The 21,718-nt window shown below is 35.6% G+C and overlaps 1 protein-coding gene and 1 long non-coding RNA gene across 10 annotated transcripts in view; one reads left to right on the forward strand and one right to left on the reverse strand.

Annotated features, from left to right (window-relative positions):
- ZNF629 (zinc finger protein 629) overlaps positions 1-21,718 on the reverse strand; it is a 33,132-nt gene that overhangs the window by 4,152 nt on the left and 7,262 nt on the right. For 3 of the 6 annotated variants that reach the window (XM_074281352.1, XM_074281355.1, XM_074281354.1), the window contains exons 3-4: positions 17,303-17,457; positions 40-148 (exon numbers count right to left, since the gene is read on the reverse strand). In XM_074281352.1, the coding sequence (XP_074137453.1) occupies positions 40-112 (73 nt within the window). In that variant the 5' untranslated portion in view covers positions 113-148; positions 17,303-17,457. Of the gene's footprint in view, positions 1-39; positions 149-2,998; positions 3,186-17,302; positions 17,458-21,718 lie in introns of those variants that run through there. The other 3 variants (XM_074281351.1, XM_074281353.1, XM_074281356.1) reach the window with 3 other exon arrangements.
- On the forward strand, positions 3,163-18,680 carry LOC141550568 (uncharacterized). Of its 4 annotated transcripts, XR_012484623.1 has the most exons (4): positions 3,163-3,580; positions 7,942-8,055; positions 8,379-8,495; positions 10,322-18,680. It is a non-coding gene; the product is annotated as an uncharacterized LOC141550568 (long non-coding RNA). The 4 variants fall into 4 exon arrangements; XR_012484625.1 differs by lacking the exon at positions 7,942-8,055 and having other exon boundaries at positions 8,379-8,556; XR_012484624.1 differs by lacking the exon at positions 3,163-3,580 and having other exon boundaries at positions 7,335-8,055; positions 8,379-8,556.

Consider the following 21,718-nt stretch of genomic DNA (forward strand, 5'->3'; position numbering starts at 1 on the left):
CTTGTCTTAGGACCACAATTCTCTTCTTGTTCCCCTCACCTTTATGACCATCTCTCAGGCTCTCCTCGGGGCCCTGGAGATCTGGGCCCCATAACTCTGCCCCTTGCTCCATCCTAGAGATCAGGGCCGGTGTGGGGTTCAGGGGACCCTAGGGAAGGAAAGAGATGAGAATGTGACAGGGCTGGGAACTGATTTTGCATAATGAAGACAAATCGAAGGATTTAACTGTGGTGTGAAAGTTAGAATCTCTGGTCATATTCATTTTCTCTGAGATTCAGTATTCCCTTTCTTAGGCCTTAATACCCTATATCTCTGTGTTTTGCTTCTCAGTTGCCCCTTTTTGCTCTGGGCCAGTTTCTTGCAGTAGGTTTTGGTTTTTCAGGAAACTAGTAAGGTAAATTAAGAAGCCCAATTAAAAACTAATTAGGCATAAATACTTTGAACTCCATTGTGGGCTCAGAAGGCACTGGACCTCCCACAGTGGGATGGGGGAAGGGAAAAATGAGGTTCTCACCCTACACTATAGATGCCTAGGGGCTGGAAAATCAGGCACAGTAAACCTGTTATTTCACCAATCAGGGAAGCTCATTAAAGCTCTAATTTTTCTTCCTTAATAGAGCTTCTAATTAAGGCCAATAAATGTTTCCTTTATGAAACTTGGAAAGAGCTGTTGTTGTCTTTGACATTTAAAGAGTTAAAAAAAAAAAAAAGATCATTTGCCTTAGGGAGAACAAATTTTCCAACGGTATAGGAGTATTTTTCCCCTTCCCCGTTATTCAAGTATTAGGAGAACCTCAGAAAGAGACTCAGGTTTGACTTGCTGATCTCAAGCAGAGCAGGAAAAGTTGCAGTAGGAAGGTATGATTATACCACTTAAGGTATGAGGTTATTAAGCACAGCCAAAGGAAGGCCAAAAAAAAATTGCCTTAAGAAAGACTTCCCATGATAGCTACTGGACCACTTCCTATAGACTGAATAAAGTATATATTTGAACTGGAGAAAGAACAGACCTTCTTGGAAGGAAAGGATAGCATAACCTAAAGAAATGCTTCACATCTGGGTAAAATTTCAATTACTTTCTGCTCCAAAATAGGATTAAATTATATGAAGAATCAGAACCAAGATAAAAATTAGGTAACTTCCACCTGTCTTTTCACAGCTTCATATTCCTTCTCAAGATTTTTTTTTTCTGAGACCAAAAAAGTGTGATGCTGGCTCTACAAATGATACTTAGGGAGCAAGACACTACCAGCTAGAAAGATTTTATATGAAGATTGCAAAAAAGGATCAAAGGGAGTATGGCTCCAAAGACAGAGATAGCCAACTGTAACTAAAAAATAAATGCTGCTGGCTACATATAAGAATGGAAAAACAAGCTATAAAAATGGTAAAGGTAATTTTGGGGAAGAAAATGATAGGCAAAGTCAGTGGCATGTTGCAGCCAGTTCCTATTAGCTATACTGATTATTACATTTTGACTGTAACCACTGGTACCTCAGAAATTAGCATATGCTTCCAATCAGGACTAATTGTTTTGTTGTCTAGACTTACTTAAGTGATGGAGAAAATGTTAATAGTGCAGATTAAATTTAAAAGTATGTCATGCATAAATGCCCTCCCAGCCAGTTGTTAAACTTTTACCAGCATACCCCTGGGTATAGGATATGTTATATACATGTTCTTGTGCTTGCATGGAAAGAGGAAATCTTAGGAAGTCCATAAAAGAGAAATGGTGATGAAAAAAAGAGTTGAGAGATTAAAGAGGAAAAGAAGAGGACTATATTGACTATATTCTATCTTTTTTTTCTCTTCTCCACAAAGGGCAGACTGCAAGGGAAATATTACAAAGGACAGTAGAAGGTTAGGTTTCAGAAGCAATTTTTTATCCCTCAAGATTTTTTTTTCTTATATTAAGAAAAGCTTCCAACTAATGGATGCTTGGGAAAGGATAATCCCATCTGAAGACAGGAGAAGAGACAAGATAACTCCTTACTATCCTCTCCTCAATACTTTCATTCTACAGACCTGGGGAGAGAAGATTTTCTAATTGCCTTGATGCGTACAAGGTCTGGGGAGAAGTGGGAAGAGTTCCTTCCATATGTATACAAAGGATGGACTATAAGTCCAGGAGGAGATCTATAAGTATGTATGTATAGACATATATGTGAACTGGAATTATCAAACTTAGTGATCTAGTGAGGAAAAGAAAGAATTAGTAAAAAGCAGCATTGGGCTTAAGTAATGAGTCAGGGTGACTCAGGGCAATCACCAGGCCCACCTAAGGAAGAAAATGATTTTTAAAAAGCCCCAAAGAACAAAAAAAGGAGGAGGAGGATGACCAAAGCACTCAAAAGTTTTTTATTTCTCCCTTAAAAGATCTAAGGAAGTCCCAAAATGAAGGAGGTGAGGAAATAAACATCAAGAGGAGAAAGAATCATCCTCAGGGTCACCCTGAAAAAAGGGACAGAGAGAGGAAAATTCAGCCACCCTAACCTCCAGGCCCTGACTCATTCCAATGCACATGACTCTTGCACCAGAACTCAGGAGTTCTATACCCTGCCCGCCCGCCCCCCAACCCAATTATTTTCTAATAAATCTTCCAATCTACAACCACACACAGCTCCTGACGCCACCAGTAGTCCTTGCTCCCTCCTCAGAACCCAGGTCTCCTTTCAGAATTGAAGCACTAAAGAGATCCTGCCCTGTACCCCCTCTTTAGGTTTAATTCCATTTTCCCAGAATGCTCAAGCCTCTAGTCCTCCCCATCAGCCTAGACCCCCTCTTCCTACCCAGAATCCTCTAGCACTCTCCCTCTTTCCCTCCACCCTAACAGCCCCCGCCCCCCACCCTGGGGAACAGGATGAGGAGAGGAAACAGCTTTCAGAACCCAGGTGTCCGGCTTTCCAGTCCTCCTAGGTTCTTTGTCTTTACCCCTCAGGCCACTCAGGCCCCTCTCCACCGCCCCCACTTCCCAAGAACCCAGGTGTCCCCGACTCACGGCTCTGGGGGCTGGGAAAAGCTGAAAGGCAGGATACAGCCCCAGGGGACTTAACCCCTTATATATCCTGCCTTGGGGTTTTGGCTAGATGCTGAGGACTCTGGGGTCCTTCTCAGGGGGCGATCCCAGTCTGAGGACCCGGGACCAGTTCAGGGTGACTGGGACGGAGCAGGAAGTGACCCCAGCTTCCCGGGCCCCTCTAGCCTGGAGTCAGAGCGCCAGCTCTATGGGATTTAACCCTTCACTGCCCACAGTATCAGAAAAGAGGGGAATGGTGGAAGTCAAGGGGCTGAGAATCGGTACTCACTCTTACATTCAAAGAAAAGAGAGGTTGGGAGGCAAGATCATGAGGACTTTAGAGGCAGGAAGCGGAGCTTAGGGAGAAACTCAAACACTTGAAAACAGTTCCAGATTCAATTCTTCTCATTTCTAAGTAGGGCATTGCAACATTTTTCAGAAAACTGGCTATCTGATCCATCTGTGCTGATTTTCCTGGAGATGTGTCAGCAGTAGTCTATCTCTGTTCTGGGTCCAAACATGGAGAAGGATATGGATCGACTGAGCTGGAGCTAAGAGCAGACGGTAAAAATGCTAATATTTATCAGAAGGGAACATAGGACTGACCGTTGATACAGGGACCAGGAAGCAAAAGGTAAAGGATAGTGTAGAAGGAGATCCTAAATATTAAATACTTGTTCAAATTAAATGCTTAAGAAATATGAAAAGATTTGATAATATAAATAAATGAGCACTTGATGAATTTTAGGAGGAGTTTTGGGGTTCAGCTCCTCCAGTAATGCACCATTTCTACTGTCTAATTCTTTCAAAACATTTTTATACATCATGTTTTGTCTGTACCCCAGAAACTCACACCTCAAAAGAAGTTATATTCCTGAAAGAATGAGCCCTCAATGATACTTTTAGTATCATTGTCTTCTGACTAATTAGATGGCTGAGGCAGCAATACACAAGTTTTTTACTTTTTAAATCTTTTCTTTTCATATCACCTCATTTCTAAATACTATTTCTCCCCACTCTCCTAACACATAGGATCCTATGAATTTACTTTCTAAAGGGCAGCAGGACACTCAGGAATCCCTGAGTTATATGGACAAAAATAGTCTTTGCTTTTAAACAGCTCCACTCATCCTTCTTATATTTTCCTACAATCTCTATTCACTGAAGCCTAGTGTAGGAAACAGAGCACTGATTCAGGATCAGAAAAACTGAGTTTGTGTGCCTTGGACACATGATTTATTTTCCTGATCTTCAGTTTCTCAATAAAATGAGGATAATATACCACCTACCTCAAAGAAATATTATGAAGATTAAAAGAGATAGCAGACATAAAAATAAATAATTATCAGCTATTTTTATTTTGGTCTTCTCTTTCAAGAATATTTTTTCTTCTTCTTCACTCTGCTTACATAAAGATTCTTGGTAAATTTTTGGTTGGGTGGCTCAGCTGTCTTAGTGGAGCAACTATTATAACTCTTCTATGATCTAGCAGGATGTGGGTGATCTCCTAATACCATTGCCATTGTCCAAAAATATATCTTAACGGCCAAAACGTAATGTGCTAATAAATAATAAAGGCTGAGGGTGCCACTTCTAGGAAATGGTAATCACTTGTGTTAGCCTTCCACTCTTACTTTTCCTGAGATTAAGCCTCCTCTTGATTTCTCTCTTTCTTTGATTGGTATCATTATCCTCCTAGTCCCCTAAAGACAATGATCTTTTCTTGCTTTATTCTTTCCTCCTCTCAATCTTCTTATTAGTGCCATGGATTCTTCTTTCATAAAGTTTCTTGAATCTACCTTTTTCTTTCTAAGTCCAATCTTTTAAATATCTTTCTTTTTTAAAAAATATTTAGGGGGCAGCTAGGTGGCGCAATGGATAGAGCATCAGCCTTGAATTCAGGAGGACCCGACTTCAAATGTGGTCTCAGACACTTAACACTTCCTAGCTGTGTGACCCTGGGCAAGTCACTTAACCCCAGCCTGGGGCGGAGAGGGGATTTATATTTTATTTACTTATTTATCTTTGCTGAGGCAGTTGGGATTAAGTGACTTGTCCAGGGTCATACAGCTAGGCAGTATTAAGTTAGTCTGAGTCTGGATTTGATCTCAGGTCCTCCTGACTTCAGGGCTAAACCACTGAATCATCTAGCTGCCCTTTTAAATATAACTTTCTAAGGCTCATCTGTCATTGTGCTATAAAGGGGATCGCTTACATGGGATAGGAAATTGTCTTCATGACTTGTAAGGTCTAATACAATTGAGATTCTGCAATTCTAGTTTATAGGCTCTTTATCTCTTACCTATACTGTTGATGTCTGTCTCTTCCTCCTATCAGTTCTCCCTGCTCCAATATCCTATATCTACGCTACGTTAAAATTTCCTAAAACAATATTTCCATAGGGTCATTCTTGTATTCAGAAACCTTTAATGGCCCCTTAGTGCCTACAGAAGGAATTTTCCAACTGTTTCAAGTCATGGAAATTTGTGCATGCCCCATGTACTCATATTTCCAACCATCAGCATGACACTGGATGTCTTCTCCTATAAATACCTTCTTGTTATCTGTATCTTGATTTGTCCCAATCTGACTTCATCATTAATTAATCAACAAATATTGGGTAAACATCTACTATCTACTAGTCATTGTGATCTAGAGATAAAGATATGAAGAATGAAACCATCCCTATTCAAAAGACTTACCTTTTAATGAAGGACACAGCAAGTATATATAGAATAAATATTAATTAAATACAGAGTAGTTTGGAAGAAAAGTCACTTGCATTTGGTAGGGGAAGAGCTAGGAAAGGTTTAATTAGGAAGATGGTACTTGAACTGTGTCTTAAAAGAAAAGGATTCTATAATATATAAGTGAGGAGGGAGTATGTCACATGTATTCAGGGTGCTCTAGGACTATGAGGAGCTGATTGATTTGATTGTCCTGGACCTTAAGAGAGTAAGGGTGGAGTAACTTCATTTCACATGTTTGAAGAAAATAGGAAGGAAATCAATAAATGGGAAGAAAGCAAAGATTAGAAGGGGAAAGAGAAGACTGAGATTGCAAGGTATTGGAGAAGATGGGAAAAGAGAGGATAAAGAGCACATGTAGGGCAAGAGCATCACCTTTCCCAGTAAACTAGATCACCTTTCCTAAAGATCTCATGTTTGATAAATGTATCAATTTTTAGGTACTTTTGTCAAAGATCTGAATATATTATAGGCAAATCGCTGTAATAGTTGTGATTATTCCATACTCCCAGAATAAAAACTTTCTCTCCTTCATCTGCTACTTTCTACCATTCACAATCACCAATTCCTTCCTTTGAATGTTCTCTTGGATTCACCCATTTTCTATTCTCATTCCTGCTTCCAATTCCAGCAACTCGAATGGATTACTATAACATCTTTTCAAGTAGTCTTTCTATTTCTAGCCTCTCCTTTTCAGTCAACATAGCTCCTAAACTACTTTTCTAAACACTATTTTCTTCATGTTATCCATCTGTTCAAAAGCCTATAGTGTTTTCTTATTGCTTGCCCCTTCAGATTCAAAGGCCCTTTGTACACCGAGACCTGATTATCTTTACATTTTTCTTTTCCATTAATTCCCAGTACACCTATTCAATGTTGGTAACATATAGTTCCTCATTAGCCTCACTCAAGGTTCATTTTTGCCTCAGTGGATTTATTTTCAATATTTTCCCAGCATGACAAATGTGGAAATATGTTTAGGAAAAAATGCATATATTTAACCTATATTGGATTACTTGCTATGTAGGGAAGGGTGGAAGTGGGGAGAGAGGGAGAAAAATTGGAACATAAGGTTTTGCAAGGGTGAATGTTGAAAACTATCTTTACATCTATTTTGAAAAATGAAAAGCTATTATTTCATACACACACACACACACACACACACATATATATATATATATATATTTTTTTTGGAGACTATTCAAATTCTACCTACCCTTTAAAGCAGCAGTGTTAAATTCAAAGAGCAATAGGGATCACCATTCTGGATATAAGAATCCCTGGGGGTACATATTGACAGTTTTTAGAAAGATTATTATCTGTGTATTACTGTATTTTATTTATTTTGTTAAATATTTCCCAATTATGTTTTAATCTGGTTCAGGCTACATTGGGAGTGTTATGGCTGCAGGTTTGATTTGACTACTGTTTTAAAGTCTATTTCATGTCCTTCAGAAAGCTTTCTTGCCACAAGCATTTAATCCATTTTACTGGTTTCATGACATTTTTCTTTTTTTTTTTTCTTGAGGATGTAAGCTCTTTAAAGACTATGGATCCTCCATTAACTATGTGCTATGTCTGTACAAAGCAGTCAGCCCTTTCTTAAGCCTTCTTTCTCTTGCGGCATGTAGAATGTTACAGAGATAAGTTACTATATTTTATGAAATATATGGAATATTATGAAATATTATGGGATCACAGAAATTTTAACTAAAAAGGACCTGAGATTTTACTTTATCTCAATGGGCCAAGATCAAAAAGATTAAGTGATTTGCAATGGATCACAGAGATATAGTGGCAGAACTTAGATTCCTAATTCCCAACACCTATTCCAATGCTCTCATTACCATATATCAATAAACTCTTCATATTTTATCTTTTCAATTAATTACTCTATCAAATCTATGATATAAAAATTCCTGACACAGGAACATAGCTGAGGACTTAAGTGCTCAGACTTCATTTCCTAGGATTCCCCTGGAGTCCAGGAAATATTGGTCAATGGGAGAAACTACCTGGACCCAGAATTACCAGATGAGAACATTGGTGGGGAGGAGAGTTTAAAAAATAAGCCTGCTACAGGTGCTCATGTACACACATGAGATGGCTTTGATAAAGGTTGAGAGGGCAAAAGCATGTAGAACAGTCCCTGCTAAACCTAGGGATTCTGGCATTCAGGAATCTAGGAATTTTGGCAGAACCTAGAAGATCCCAGAACTCACAGGCATCAGACCCCCAGCCTACAACAGGATCCTCAACAGAATGTCATTCTGCTCTAAGAGACATAAACAGGTAAGAGTGGGAGGATATCCTATCATTCTTATGTGAATAACCAGGAGAATAGGATATAATCTCCACATGGTCTTTGGAATATATGGGGAAATTCTGTATGTAGCAGTCGTTTTGATTGACAATGGAGCCAGAACTAGGAAAACATTCAAAAGGAACTGGCGAAAACATTTCATTTTTCTGGTAAGGCTGGCATTGGAGAAAGTGAAGCTGCTGTGGGTTTACAGGGGGAGGGGCAGAGGCATCAGGCCTTTTCTTCTCTCACCTGGAGCCAACATATAGAGAGGATAGCCCTACTATTAATTCTGTCTCTTTCTTGCTCTGAGGTGAAGGAGATTGGAGATGGCTACAACTTTGTGATGGCAACAACAGAAATTAGGGATCAGAGACCTAGCCTTGGAGTTGAGAAGACCTGGATTCAAACTTCATCTGACACACAATGGGTATTGAAACCTTGTTCAAGTCACTTAATGCAAACTTCAAAGACTGTCAGTTGCAGAGAAGGTACATTGGTGGAAGTCTAGTACTCGTTCCTATTCCTAACTAAATGTTTCACCCCATACCAGATCAGGGAAAATAGTGGGGTCTTAAATCTAAATTTCTCAAAAGTACTTCAGGGACCTTTTGTTACACTTATATTGAGTTTAAATAAAAACTCCTGTATCTCCTTTCCCTTGAGGCAGCTAGGTAATACAGTGGCTGGAGCTCCAGGCTTAGAAACAGGAAGATTCATTTTTATGAGTTCAAATCCAGTCTCAGATTATGTGACCCTGAGCAAGTCATTTAATCCTCTTTGTTCCAGTTCCTCATGTGTAAAATGGAGAAAAGTAAATGACAAATCATTCCAGTATCTTTGCCAAGAAAACCCCCAAATAGGGTCATGAAAAGTCAAATACAACCAAAACACAAAAACAATCCCTTTGCCAATACTGAAATGCTGTTGAGCTCTTGTTTTTATCATATAGGATTATCTTAAAAAAAAAAAAAAAAGATTTCCAACCCATTCATTCAGTTTGGTAAATTGTTCTTAGGACATGGAACAGTTAAGTTTTCAGAAGTCATAGAAAGAATACTCTTAAATCACTGTTTATTAGAGAAGTGAAAATATAAACCACTCGGAGGTATCACCTCACAACCACTTAGAAGTGACAAACATTGGAGAAAATGGAAAAAATGGTGCACTAATGAACTGCTGCTGGAGTTGTAAACTAGTCCAACCATTCTGGAGAACAATTTGGAACCATTCCTTTTGACCCAACATTACTACATATTAGGTCTGTATCCCAAAGAAATCAAAGAAAAGGGAAAAGAACTTATATATATATACATATATATATATATATATACACACACACACACACACACACACACACACACACACACACACACACACACACACCCTATGTGTATAAGGATATAGTAACTATTTTTGTGGTAGCTAAGAATTGGAAATCAACAGGGGAACAGTTGAGCAAGTTGTTGACATACAATTTTGATAGAGCACTAGATGTGCTAAAGGAAATGACAAAAGGGATGGTTTCAGAAAAATCACATTGGTCAAGACTTTTGTCTTGGCAAAGAAAAGAAGTAGCACCATCATTGTGCACAGTAACAGCAATGTTGTAATAATGATCAACTGTGAAAAACGACTACTCTGGTCAAGATAATTCTAAAGACTCACAACAAAAAATGCTATTCACTTCCAAAAACAGAATTGATGGACTCAAGAGTACAAACAAGTATTATTTTCTTGCTCTCTTGATTTTTTTGGCCTTTTTTTGCAATATAGCTAATATACAAGTAGTTTTGCATGATTTCATATGTATAATTGATATTATTTTGCTTGACTTCTTAGTGGGTAGAGGAGGGACAGAAAGGAAGGAGAGATTTTAGAACTCAAATATAAATAAAAGAATGTCAAAAATTAATAATCTTATTTTTAAAAATAAAAAAGATTTCTTCTAATTTGTTAGGATCATTATCTTCCAGATCCTAATCTTCTTCTTGTCCATCTTTCCTTTTTTTTTTTCTTTTTTAAGCTGAGGCAATTGGGGTTAAGTGACTTGCCCAGGTCACACAGCTAGAAGTGTTAAGTGTCTGAGGCCAATTTGAACTCAGGTCCCCCTGACTTCAGGGCTATCCACTGAGGCACCTACCTGTCTCTTGTTGATCATTTTTGAAGAGGACCAATGTGTGAACTGAAGAGAACTTATGTGTGAAATGGATTTAGATGAGGGAGAGTTGGACAAAATCTCATCCTTTCTTCCAGACACATCAAAATCCGGGGACAAGATAAAAGATGACTGGCCATGGCCCAGGATGCAATGGATGATATTGGTGTTTTTAACTTCTGACCAAGCTTTAAATGCTCCATAATAGTACCTGAAAGTCACTAGAACAAACTGCTCTCATCTGACCATTCTGCCAGAGGTACATGCTCCTCTTATTCACTGAAGAGTTTGAGGTTACTTTCAACCTGATTTAGCCCCTCTGCTAAGACTGTTTGCTGGGATGTGATTGTCCACAGGTGAGAGTTGAAAATGCCACATGGACACCAAAAGTAGATGAGTAACCCTGAAAAGGGTTTGGCAAGTCCTCACACAACACTTCATATACCCTCCAATCTTATATCCCATTTCCACTTGGAGGTCACATCAGCACCTCAAACTCAATGGATATCATGATCTTCTATCCCATCTTTAAAACATCCTTATCTGTATATTAAAAGCACCATTACCTTTCCAGAGGCCAGGTTTGCTACTTCTAGGTTGTCATTGACTACTGTCTCTCCTTCATTCTCTCCACCTCCACTCAATCAGTTCCCATGGCTTGTCAGCTCTATGACCAAAAGAGCCCTCCAAGTATGTTCCCTTCTACTATACCATTCCCTGGATTCTCACTTCTTACCTGAACTCCTATAACAGCTTCTAGTCTTTCCTCTCTATAACCCACCTCCGAAGAATTGGAAAATGACCTTTCAAAAGTATTCTCAGTACAAGAGCTTTTAATGGTTCTTGCCTCTATGATAAAATACAAACTGGCAAAGTTCTTCACAATCTGGACAGCTGTCCAAACTTACTGATATTATCCCCAGGCTTCTTGTACATTACACCCTTAAAAAAAAAAAAAAAAAAAAAAAAAAACTAAGTTCTAACCAATATATCTACTTAATATTCTCCATCCCTGACTTTCTATTTCTGATCTTTTCAAAGACTTTCCCAAATACCTAGAAAGCATTCTGGCCTCTCTTCCCTAGCTTCCTTCAAAGCTCAAAGCTCAATTCACATGTTACTTCCTATAAGAAAACATTCTTGATTCCCATATTGGTGCTCTTTCCCACCTCCTCAAATGCTCATGTACACTGTATTTATCAGTTTATACTTTGTAGAATGAAAGGTCACAGAAAGCAAGAATCAGTTTTCATTTTGTATTAGCATTCCCAGTGCCTAGCAGTGTGTTACACATGGTAGGTGCTTAGAAAATGCTTTTTAGATCTGACTAGACAAATTTTGACATTATTGTAAACTCTCTGCAATTTCTGGAATACAATTGAATTTACCTTCTTCCTATTCAACTCTGGGCCCAGTTGGCTAGATATCTACAATCCATCAAATATATACCCAATTTATACTTGAAAAGGGGTGGGGATGGAGAAAAAAATAACCACTGTGATCCTAGATCCTAAAAGCCTAATTAGCACATCAAAATCAAAAGAGCCCAAAACCTCATAGGCACTGAGAACAGCTGCCCTTACTTGGAAAACAATAATATATAGGAAAAATGGCAAAACTAGAAGATTTTGCATTTAAAAAAAAAATTCAAGCATATGACACAATGCCTGTACGTCTTTGGATTTTTTCTTTTGGCTCTTTTGGACCACAGAGTTCCTTTTTAGGGCAAGATTGGGCATATATAATTAATGACACTGTTCTTTGTAAGACATTTATTCTGTTGTTTAACATTATATACAGACCCCTCAGCGTCATGTCAATTCTAGTCATTAATTTCTGTATTTTTTTGCAATTTTAAAATGTTTTTATGAGGGAGCTTTTTTTAAAAATGTTTTTATAGGGTATCCTTTTTTCAATTTGATATATCAGGCCACTCTATTTCCCAGCTTTTCTTTTTAAAGAAGTCAAAATATATTTATGCTCATGTGAGAAGTGAAAACCACTTTTAGCTTAAATTCATAATTATCACTTTGGCAAGTGGTAAGTAAAGGGTTATTCCCACTGAGATGACAGAAACCTTGGCTCCTAGAGAGGCACTTCCTGTCTCTGTCCCAGACTCCAGGGTTTCTGAGTTCCCTTCCTCTCCCGCCCCCTTGAGATTTCCCGTGTAGCTAGGACGTACTGTTTCCAGTTTCCTGTCTCCTCTCATTCCAAGCTGTAAGTGAATTGAAATGAGAAAGGTGAGGGTTTGAAAGTAGAACCGAGCTTGCATAGGAAACAGAGAAATCTGGGCATGGTTTGGAGTATTAAGACAAGCCCTAGAAGGGACCAGAACTAGACCCAAATAAGTACAAATTGTCAACAACTCCCAGGAAAAAAGCAATATACTCTGCAAGAGTTCCCTGACTTTTCTACTTATTGCTTTCTGCTCTCTTTCCTGGTCTACGCCTCTCCTTGGCCTAGTTTGGAAAAAAAAAAAAAAATGTTATTTCATTTCAGGTCTGTGTTTTCCCCCATTCCTGGATATCGTTAAGATTAAGATGATTGTTGTGTATCCCAAGTATTTTTCCTGGAAAGATAGGGTCAGCAGAGTCCTGCAGAGATCGCCCTCTACAGGTTCAGCAGGTAAGGGAGCACTATACTGGGTAAAGAGTCATTCATTCCTGTACCCCCTCTTCCAATCCCTTTCTCTGACTTGCCTTTGCTGTCCTCATTAAAAATAAGTTTTTTCTTGATTCGAGGGCTCTTCGGCCTTGCCATCCATTTCATCATCTCTTATAACTTCCCTTCTACACAGGATCAGTATCAATAAATTATTCTTTTAAAAATAAAAATGCCCAAAACCAGTTTCATTATCTTCCCCCAATATCATATCCCCCTTCCATTTTTCCTTTTTCATCATCGAATTACTCAGAAAAGGGATACTTCCCTGCCCCTTCCCCAAGCAACTTTCAAAGATGCAAGATTCCTAGCATCCATCTGCCAAATAGAAGAGTTTATAGTTTATCTTAAAAGTAAAAGAGAACCACTGATGCTTTTTAAACAATGAGTGATATGGAAGTATTTGACTTATGTGTGTATCAATTTGGCAGTTATATTGAAGTAAATTGTAATGATGAGAGACCACCTTTCCTCAATACAAACCTCTGGTCATATCAGACTGCTCTAAATCACCATCTTTGAATTCACTCCTTGTGATTTCCCAATTGCATACTTTTGGTTATACCATTCTCTGTCTGTCCCTCACAAGAATTTCCCTGATTTTGTCCCTGTTTAAATTTTACCCATTTTCCAAAGCCCTCTTCTGTGAAACCTCTCTTGAGCAAACTCGACCTAGAATAACTTTTGTTCTCTGGAGCCATTGTCATATGTGTCTATACTATTTGATATTTATCTTGTATTGCCTTATATTGTCATATTCTCATGTGTTGTTTTTTTTTTTTTTTTTCTCTCTGTCTCTTCATCTACTTTGTAAACTCCTTCAAAGCTAAGACCATGTTCTTTGTATCGTGGTTCTATGTACCATGGCTCCCTTACCTAGTACAGAGAAAGTGTTCAATAAGATTTGTTGAGTAAATGTGGTACAGGACTTGAAACAAAACACTACTATTAAAAGAACTGATCCATTAAATTCAACAAATTTAGTACACATTTACTGAGGATCTCTCATGTAGAAAGTCTGAGGGAGAATAAAATAGTATGGAATAACTGTCTTAAAGGTATTCATAATTTAGCAGAGAAGATATGTCCAGAAATTATTATGATACATATATAGAACGTGTTAAATGCTTTAGGTGAAACACAAAGTACTATGGGAGGTCAGAATAGAGAGAGATTACTTCTGGCTGGTATTATCTTAAAAACATTTAAAGATAATTTGAGCTTGATGGATGGGTAAAATTTCAAAAGAGATTAATGGGGAAGGAATCTAATTAGAATGATAAAAGCAGAGGAAAAGAAGCAAGAAAGTCCAGATTTTGCTTGAGGTGAATATAATCCAGTTTGGCTGAAATATTATGAATATTAAGAAAGGAGTATTTATTATGAAAAGAGTTAGAAAACTAGGTTGTAGCTGGATTGTGAAGGACCTTAAAATCTAAGCTAAAACTTTTAATTTTGATCAGTAGGCATTCAGAAGCTATCAAAGACTCTTGAGCAGTAAAAAGACAAAAAACTAAGCATTAGGAAGATTAATCTGGCAGTGTCTACAGCATAAATAGAACAGAAAAAAAGGCTGGAATTAAGCCGGCAGTTAGGATATTATTGGACAATAATCCAAATTAGAAAGTTAATGAGGGTCTGAACTAGGGTGATAACTTTACAAATGAAAAGGAAAGGACTAATTTAAAGAGAGACTGGAAAAAGAAGAAATAATACATAATGATTGCTTGGATATGACAGAAGAGAGGGGAGTCAAAGAGAGCTCTAGATTTTGAGCCTAAGGGACAGCTAGGTGGTGCAGTAGATAGAGCACCAGCCCTGAAGTCAGGGCTGAGGTCAAATATGACCTCAGATACTTAACACTTCTTAGCTGTGTGACCCTGGGCAAGTCACTTAACCCCAATTGCCTGGGGGAGGGGGAGGAATCAGCTTTGGTCCAATGGTAAAAGAAGTACAAAATCTCACTAAAAAAATAATTTCTGGACAATGTATATTTTTGTAAGTATTCAACCATTTCACTTAGATTATCAGATTTACTCGCATACAGTTGGGCAAAATAGCTCCTTATTGCTTTAATCTCCTCTTCATTGGTGGCAAGTTAATTTTTGATATTGGCAATTTGATTTTCTTCTTTCCTTTTTCTAATCAAATTAAAGGTTTATTTTGTTGTATCTTTTTCCCCATAAAACCAACTCTTAATTTTGCTTATTAGTTCAATAATTTTCTTATTTTTAATTTTATTAGTCTCTCCTTATTTTCAGAATTTCAAATTTGGTATTTAATTGGAGATTTTTAATTTGTTCTTTTTCTAGCTTTTTTGGTTGCATGTGCAATTCATTTTTTTTCCTTTTCTCTATGTTATTCAAGTAAGCATCTAGAGATACAAATTTTCCCCTAAAAACTTGTTTTGGCTGCATCCCATAAATTTGGTATGTTGCCTCATTGTCATCCTCTTGGATGAAATTATCAATTGATTCTATAGTTTTGTTGTTTCACACACTCATTCTTTAGGATTAGTTTATTTAATTTCCAATTAATTTTTGGTCTATTTTCCATAAAATAATTTCTTAAGATTTAGAATTGAACAAGTAGAAGCTGATGATTCCATAAACATCAAGACGCAATAAAACAAATTTTTTTTAAAAGCTGAAAAAAAATAGAAAAGTTACTGAAAGGAACTAAAAAGAATGAATTCAAATACTTCAGTCAGAATGACAAAATTTAGCAACTCCTACAATCAAGGCTTGGAATATGATATTCCAAAAGGCAAAGGAGACAGATTTATAATCAAGAATACCTACCCAGCAAAACTCAGCATGGTGGGGAGGGAGAGGATGAAAGGAAAAACATCTAATGAAATGAAGGATTTAGAAGTATTTATAATATTTTTTTCTTAAAAAAAAAGGCCAGAACTGAATAGAAAATTTGACATTCAAACACAAGACTCAAACATTAAAAGATAAACACGAGTAAGAAGTCATAAGGGACTGTTTACATTCTGATATAGGATGATAAAACCTGTAACCCTTTGAACATCATTATTATGGCAATTAGAAGTAGTCTACTTATGAGGACATTAAGTGTGAGAGTCTATTATGTTGGGATAATCTTAAAAGAAGAATGGAAAGTTGAGAAAGCAGGAAGCACTAAGAGAATAGGGAAGAGAAAGAAAGAAACAAAATTATCTCACATAAAGATACAAAGAAAAGTGTCTACCTTGGAGGAAAAATGGGGAGGGAGGAATAGGCAATACTTGAAACGCTTATCTGAATTTTTGAGAGAAATAAACATATGCATATAATTAGACATAGAAATTTAAGTAAGAGAGAAAAGAACAAGAGAAAGGCATGATAATAAGAGGGAGAGTAAATTAAAGGAGGAAATGATCATTGATCAATCAAGAGATGAAAACACTTTTGAGGATAGGGGAACAGGGTAAAAAAAATAGAAGGATAAACCATAAAACTAGAATGAAGAGATATATTCACTTAGAAATCATAACTATGAGCAGGATGAACTCACCCATAAAATGGAAGAACAGATTGAAATAGAAACAAGAATATCAACAATATGTTATATGTTAAGAGCCACAGAGTTACACTAAAGGGTAGAGCTCTATTACGTTTTGGCTTTAAGTTAAAAAGGCAAGGATCTTAAAGCAAAAACAAAAGCAAAAAAAGACCTAATTAAAGGAAACAGTCTGGGAAACTACATTTTGCTAAAAGGTACCATAGATAATGAATCAATATCAATATTGAATTTATATGCACACAATGGCATTCTGTTGGTGTTCAGTTGTTTTAGTCATGTCCAATTCTTCAAAGCCCTTATCTCAAGTTTTCTTGGCAAAGATAAACTAATAGTTTACCATTTCTTCCTCCAAGCTCATTTTGTAGCTGAGAAAACTGAGGCAAACAGGGTTAAGTGACCTGCCCAGGATCATACAGCTAATAAGTATCTTAACAGATTTGAATCTTCCTGACTTCAGGCCTGGTGCTCCATCTACTGTGTCACTCATCAAATGGCAAAACACCCAGATTTATGAAGGAAAAGTTAGATGAGTTATAGGGGGAAACAGTAAAATTATACTGGTGGAAGATCTCAAATCGACTTCTTTTAGATTTTGACAAATCTAATCATATAATAAACTAAAAGTTGAAGAGATGAATAGAATTTTAGAAAACATAATAGACCTCTATAGAATATTGAATGGAAATAAGAGGGGTACGAACATAACTCAGAGATCTTGAGAATTTGGTTCTAGAATACTGCAATAGAGCGCACATTGCAATAAAATTCGTCACTCAAAATTTCTAGTTTCCCAGTATATATAAGTTACTTTGACCCTACATTGTGAATCTATTAACTACAATAGTATTATTTCTTAAAAAAAAAAAAAAAAAAAGCAATGTACATACCTTAATTTAAAAATACTTTATTGCTTAAAAAATTGCTAACCATCATCTGAGCCTTCAATGAGTCATAATCTTTTTCACTGGTGGAGAGTCTTTCCTCAGTGTTTCCTCAAGTGCTGCTGACTTATCAGGATGGTGGTTGATGAAGGTTGGGGTGGCTATGACAAAAATGAAGTTTGCAAAATCGATTGACTGTTGAACACTTAGAGATTATTGTAGAGTTATTAATTGACCTAATTTCAATATTTTTGTGTCTCAGGGAATAGGAAGGCCCAAAGAGAGGTAGAGAATGGGGAGAGCAGCTGGCTGGTGGAAGAGTCAGAACACACACAAAATGTATTAAGTTCTTCATCTTAGAAATGTGCAGTTCTGGGGCAGCTAGGTGGCACAGTAGATAAAGCACCAGCCCTGAAGTCAGGAAGGCCTGAATTCAAATTTGACCTCAGACACTTAACACTTCCTGGCTGTGTGACACTGGGCAAGTCATTTAACCCCAATTGCCTCAGCAAAAAAAAAAAAAAAAGAAATATGTAGTTCATGGAAACTTCAAATAATTATAATAGTAACATCAAAGATCATTGATCACAGACCACTATAACAAAAAAATAGTAATAATAATGAAAAAGTTTGAAATGTTACAAAGATTACTTAAATATAAACAGACTCTAAGTGTACACATAACATGGCTCAATGCATATTTGTTGCAAATCATCAATTTGTAAAAAAACACATTGTTTATGAAGATCAATAAAGCAAAAAAAAAAGAAAAGAAAAGAAAAAAGAAGTGCTTGCATACCTATTTCTCAGTGATAGATGGCACCTTCATAAAAATTAACTATATGTTAGGCATAAAAAAGAAAAAGAGAAATATCAAATTTACTCTTTGATTAAAAGTTAATTAGGAAATAAATCTAATCCTAAAGATTGAGTAGGTCAAAATATAAATCATAGAAACAACTAATGATTTCATTAAAGGTAATGGAAAAATGATACATGTCATAATATGTGGGATACAGACTAAAACAGTACTTTGGAGAAAATTTTATGATATGGAAATATGCCAACTCAAAAAAACATGTTTAGGGGGCAACTTAATAACTTTTAACAATGTTTACATGAATAAAAAAGAAAAAGAACAGATCCACAAACTGGACTTCAAAGTAAAAAAACTAGAAAACCAACAAATTTAGTGTTCCTAATTAAGCATCTAAACAGGAATCTTGACAATCAAAAAATAGTTTAATAAAATTTAGACTAAAACCTGAATTAATAAATAAAACTAAGAGTTGGTTTTATGAGGGAGAAAATAATTTTTTAAAAAACTGGCTAATTTGATTTAAAAAAAAAAAGAAAATCAAATTACTGGTATCAAAAGTAAAAAGAGCAAATGTAAAAGGGTAAATGTAAAGATGAAATCAAATCAAGTTATTAGAAACTATTTTGTCTGACGTTATGGCCAGAATAAAACTGACAATCTAAATGAAGTGGATGAACATTTACCAAAAAAAAAAAAAAATTTTTTTTCCAAATTAACAAAAGAGGAAATAAAGTACTTACCATAAAACCTCATCTTAGGGAAGGAAAAAAAAATCGAATAAGTCATAAATAAGTTCCCTTGGGAAAAACAAAACAAAACAAAAAAACCTAAGACCAATGGATTTACAAGTGAATCCTATCAAATATACAAAGAACAATTTAATACTATACAATCTATTTGGAGAAATAATTAAAGAAGAGGTCCCACCAAATTCCTATAACATAAATATTTTGATATCCAAACCAGAGAGAACAAAAATAAAAGAAAATTATAGACCAATTTCCCTAGTGATACTGATATAAAAATTTTAAATAAAATATTAATAAGGAAACTACACTAATATATCCCAAGATCATATTGTGTGGCCAAATGGATTAATGCCAAGAATAGAATGCTGATTCAATATTAGGAAACATATAATAAAAACAACAAAAATTATATGATTATATCAATAGATGAAGGAAAAGATTTTGACAACATGTAAACATCCATTCCTATTAAAAACACTAGAAAACACAGGAATAAATAGAGCTTTTCTTAAAATGCTAAGTAGTATCTATTTATAACCAAGAGCAAGCATTGTCTGTAATGGGGATAAAACAGAAGCCTTTACAATAAGATCCATGGTGAAGCAATGATTTCCATTATCACTAGCTATAGCAATAAAACAAGAAATTGAAAGAATAAGTATACATAATAAGGATACAAAATCATTACTTTTTGCTGATGATCTAATGGCATACTTAAAGAACCTTAGAAAGTGAATTAAAAAAACTAGTTGAAATAATTAACAACTTATAAACCCACACAAACTATCACCATTTCTACATATTAGTAATAAAACTACTTAAATTCCAGAGAAATTCCATTTAAAATAATTGCATACATATAAAGTATTTGAGAACCTATTAAGACATACAAAAGAAACTGTTTAAACACAATCACAAAGCACTTTTCACACAAATACAGATTTAAATAACTGGAGAAATAATCATTGATCATGGGTAGGCTGAATCAACATAATAAAAATCACAATATTAGCTAAGTTAATTTACTTATTAATTAATACCAGCCAAACTACCCAAAGAATTACTTTATAGAGCTAGGGGGAAAAAATTACTCATTTGGAGGAACAAAAGGTCAAGAATATCAAGGTATCCAATTTTAAAAAGAGAAGTGAACCTAGCACTATCAGATCTCAAACTATTACTATTAATCATCAAAACAGTTGAATAATACTGGATAAGAAATAGAGGAGTAGAGCAGTGGAACAGACCAGGAACATAGTATACAGAAGCAAATGAGCACAGTAACCAAAATTTTATAAACTCAAAAATCCCAAGTGTTAGATTACTCAATATTTCATAAAAACTGTTAAGAAAACTAGGAAGTAATCTTGAATAAATTAATTACAGACTAATACTTTGTACCATATATGAAGGTCAAAATGGATACATAATTTAGATATAAAGAGTGAAATAAGAAGCAAATTAGAAGAAATTACCTGTAAGATCTATGCTTAGGGGGAAAATTCATGACCACACAAGAAAGAAATTTTTGTGAAAGGAAAAATCGATCATTTTAATTAAATAAGATTAAGAAGTTTTTGCACAAATAAAACCAATGCAACCAAACTAGGAAACTATTTTTACAACAAATCTTTCATAAAGGTCTCACTTCTCAAATATGTAGGGAATTAAATGAAATTAGAAATAAGACCCATCAGGCAGAAAGATGGCACTATGATGATTGAGCCCTGCTCAAATCCAGCCTCAAACACAACACAGTTGTGTGATCCTGTACAAGTCACTTAACTCCAATTTCCTTGCCAAAAAAAAAGGTGGGGGAGGGATAATAATAAGAGCCATTTCCCAACAGATAAATGGTCAAAGGAGATGAACAGTTTTCAGAAGAAGAAATCAAGGCTACAATCAAGTAATGTTTTTTAAAAGCTATTACTAATATTTAGAGCAATGCAAACAAGTTTGAGGCACAACCCCACTTTTATCTGATTGGCTAACATGACAGAAAAGAAAACTAACAAATGCTGGAAGGGATGTTGGAAAATAGGTACATTAATGCACTGCTACTAGAGTTGTGAACTAGTCCAACTGTTCTGGAAACAATTTGGAACTTCATCTTTTGACCCAGACAATACAATTCTACATCTATACCTCAAGGAGATTTTTTTTTTTTTTTTTAAAGAAAAAGGACTTATGTACAAAAATATATCAATTCTCTTTATGGTGGCAGAGAACTGAAATTGAAAGGATGAGAAATTGGAAATGAAAATAAATATAAAATTAAGGGAAAAAAAGACAAGGTTATTTATATTGTTTGAGAACCTAAACTAGGAACAAATTAGCTGATACAAGACCATACTAAACTAAGCAATGATCATAGAAATTTTATAATTGATTAGTAAATGAACAGATCAACTACACATGCCAAACAAACAGACAAATGTCTAACAAACAGAAAATAGAGGAATTCTAGGTAAATGGAAAAGGAATTTGCAAAAGATATGAACAGAAGTGGATTAGTCAGAAAAATTGGCAGATGACAAAAAAGGAAGCAGATAAAGATCTCTTAAAAATAAACAAACAAATTCTATGATAGTTCATGGCATCACTCCCAGATCTCTCCTTATATACCAGCCATAGTACTACACTATCAGAATTACTGTAAATAATAGTGATCTGAATGTCTATAAAATCAAAGAATCATCAGAGAGAAGTACATTCTATTTATTCAATATTAAAAACATGCTAATACAATTTAAAGATTTTCAGAACAGTTGAAATTTCTAAAAGGTTGTGTTACTTACTGGGTCTAAGGTTTGCCCTTGAACCATTATAGCATAGAGATCTATATGCTGAACT

Source organism: Sminthopsis crassicaudata, chromosome 1 (assembly GCF_048593235.1).
Source record: "Sminthopsis crassicaudata isolate SCR6 chromosome 1, ASM4859323v1, whole genome shotgun sequence".
Classification (NCBI taxonomy): Eukaryota; Metazoa; Chordata; class Mammalia; order Dasyuromorphia; family Dasyuridae; genus Sminthopsis; species Sminthopsis crassicaudata.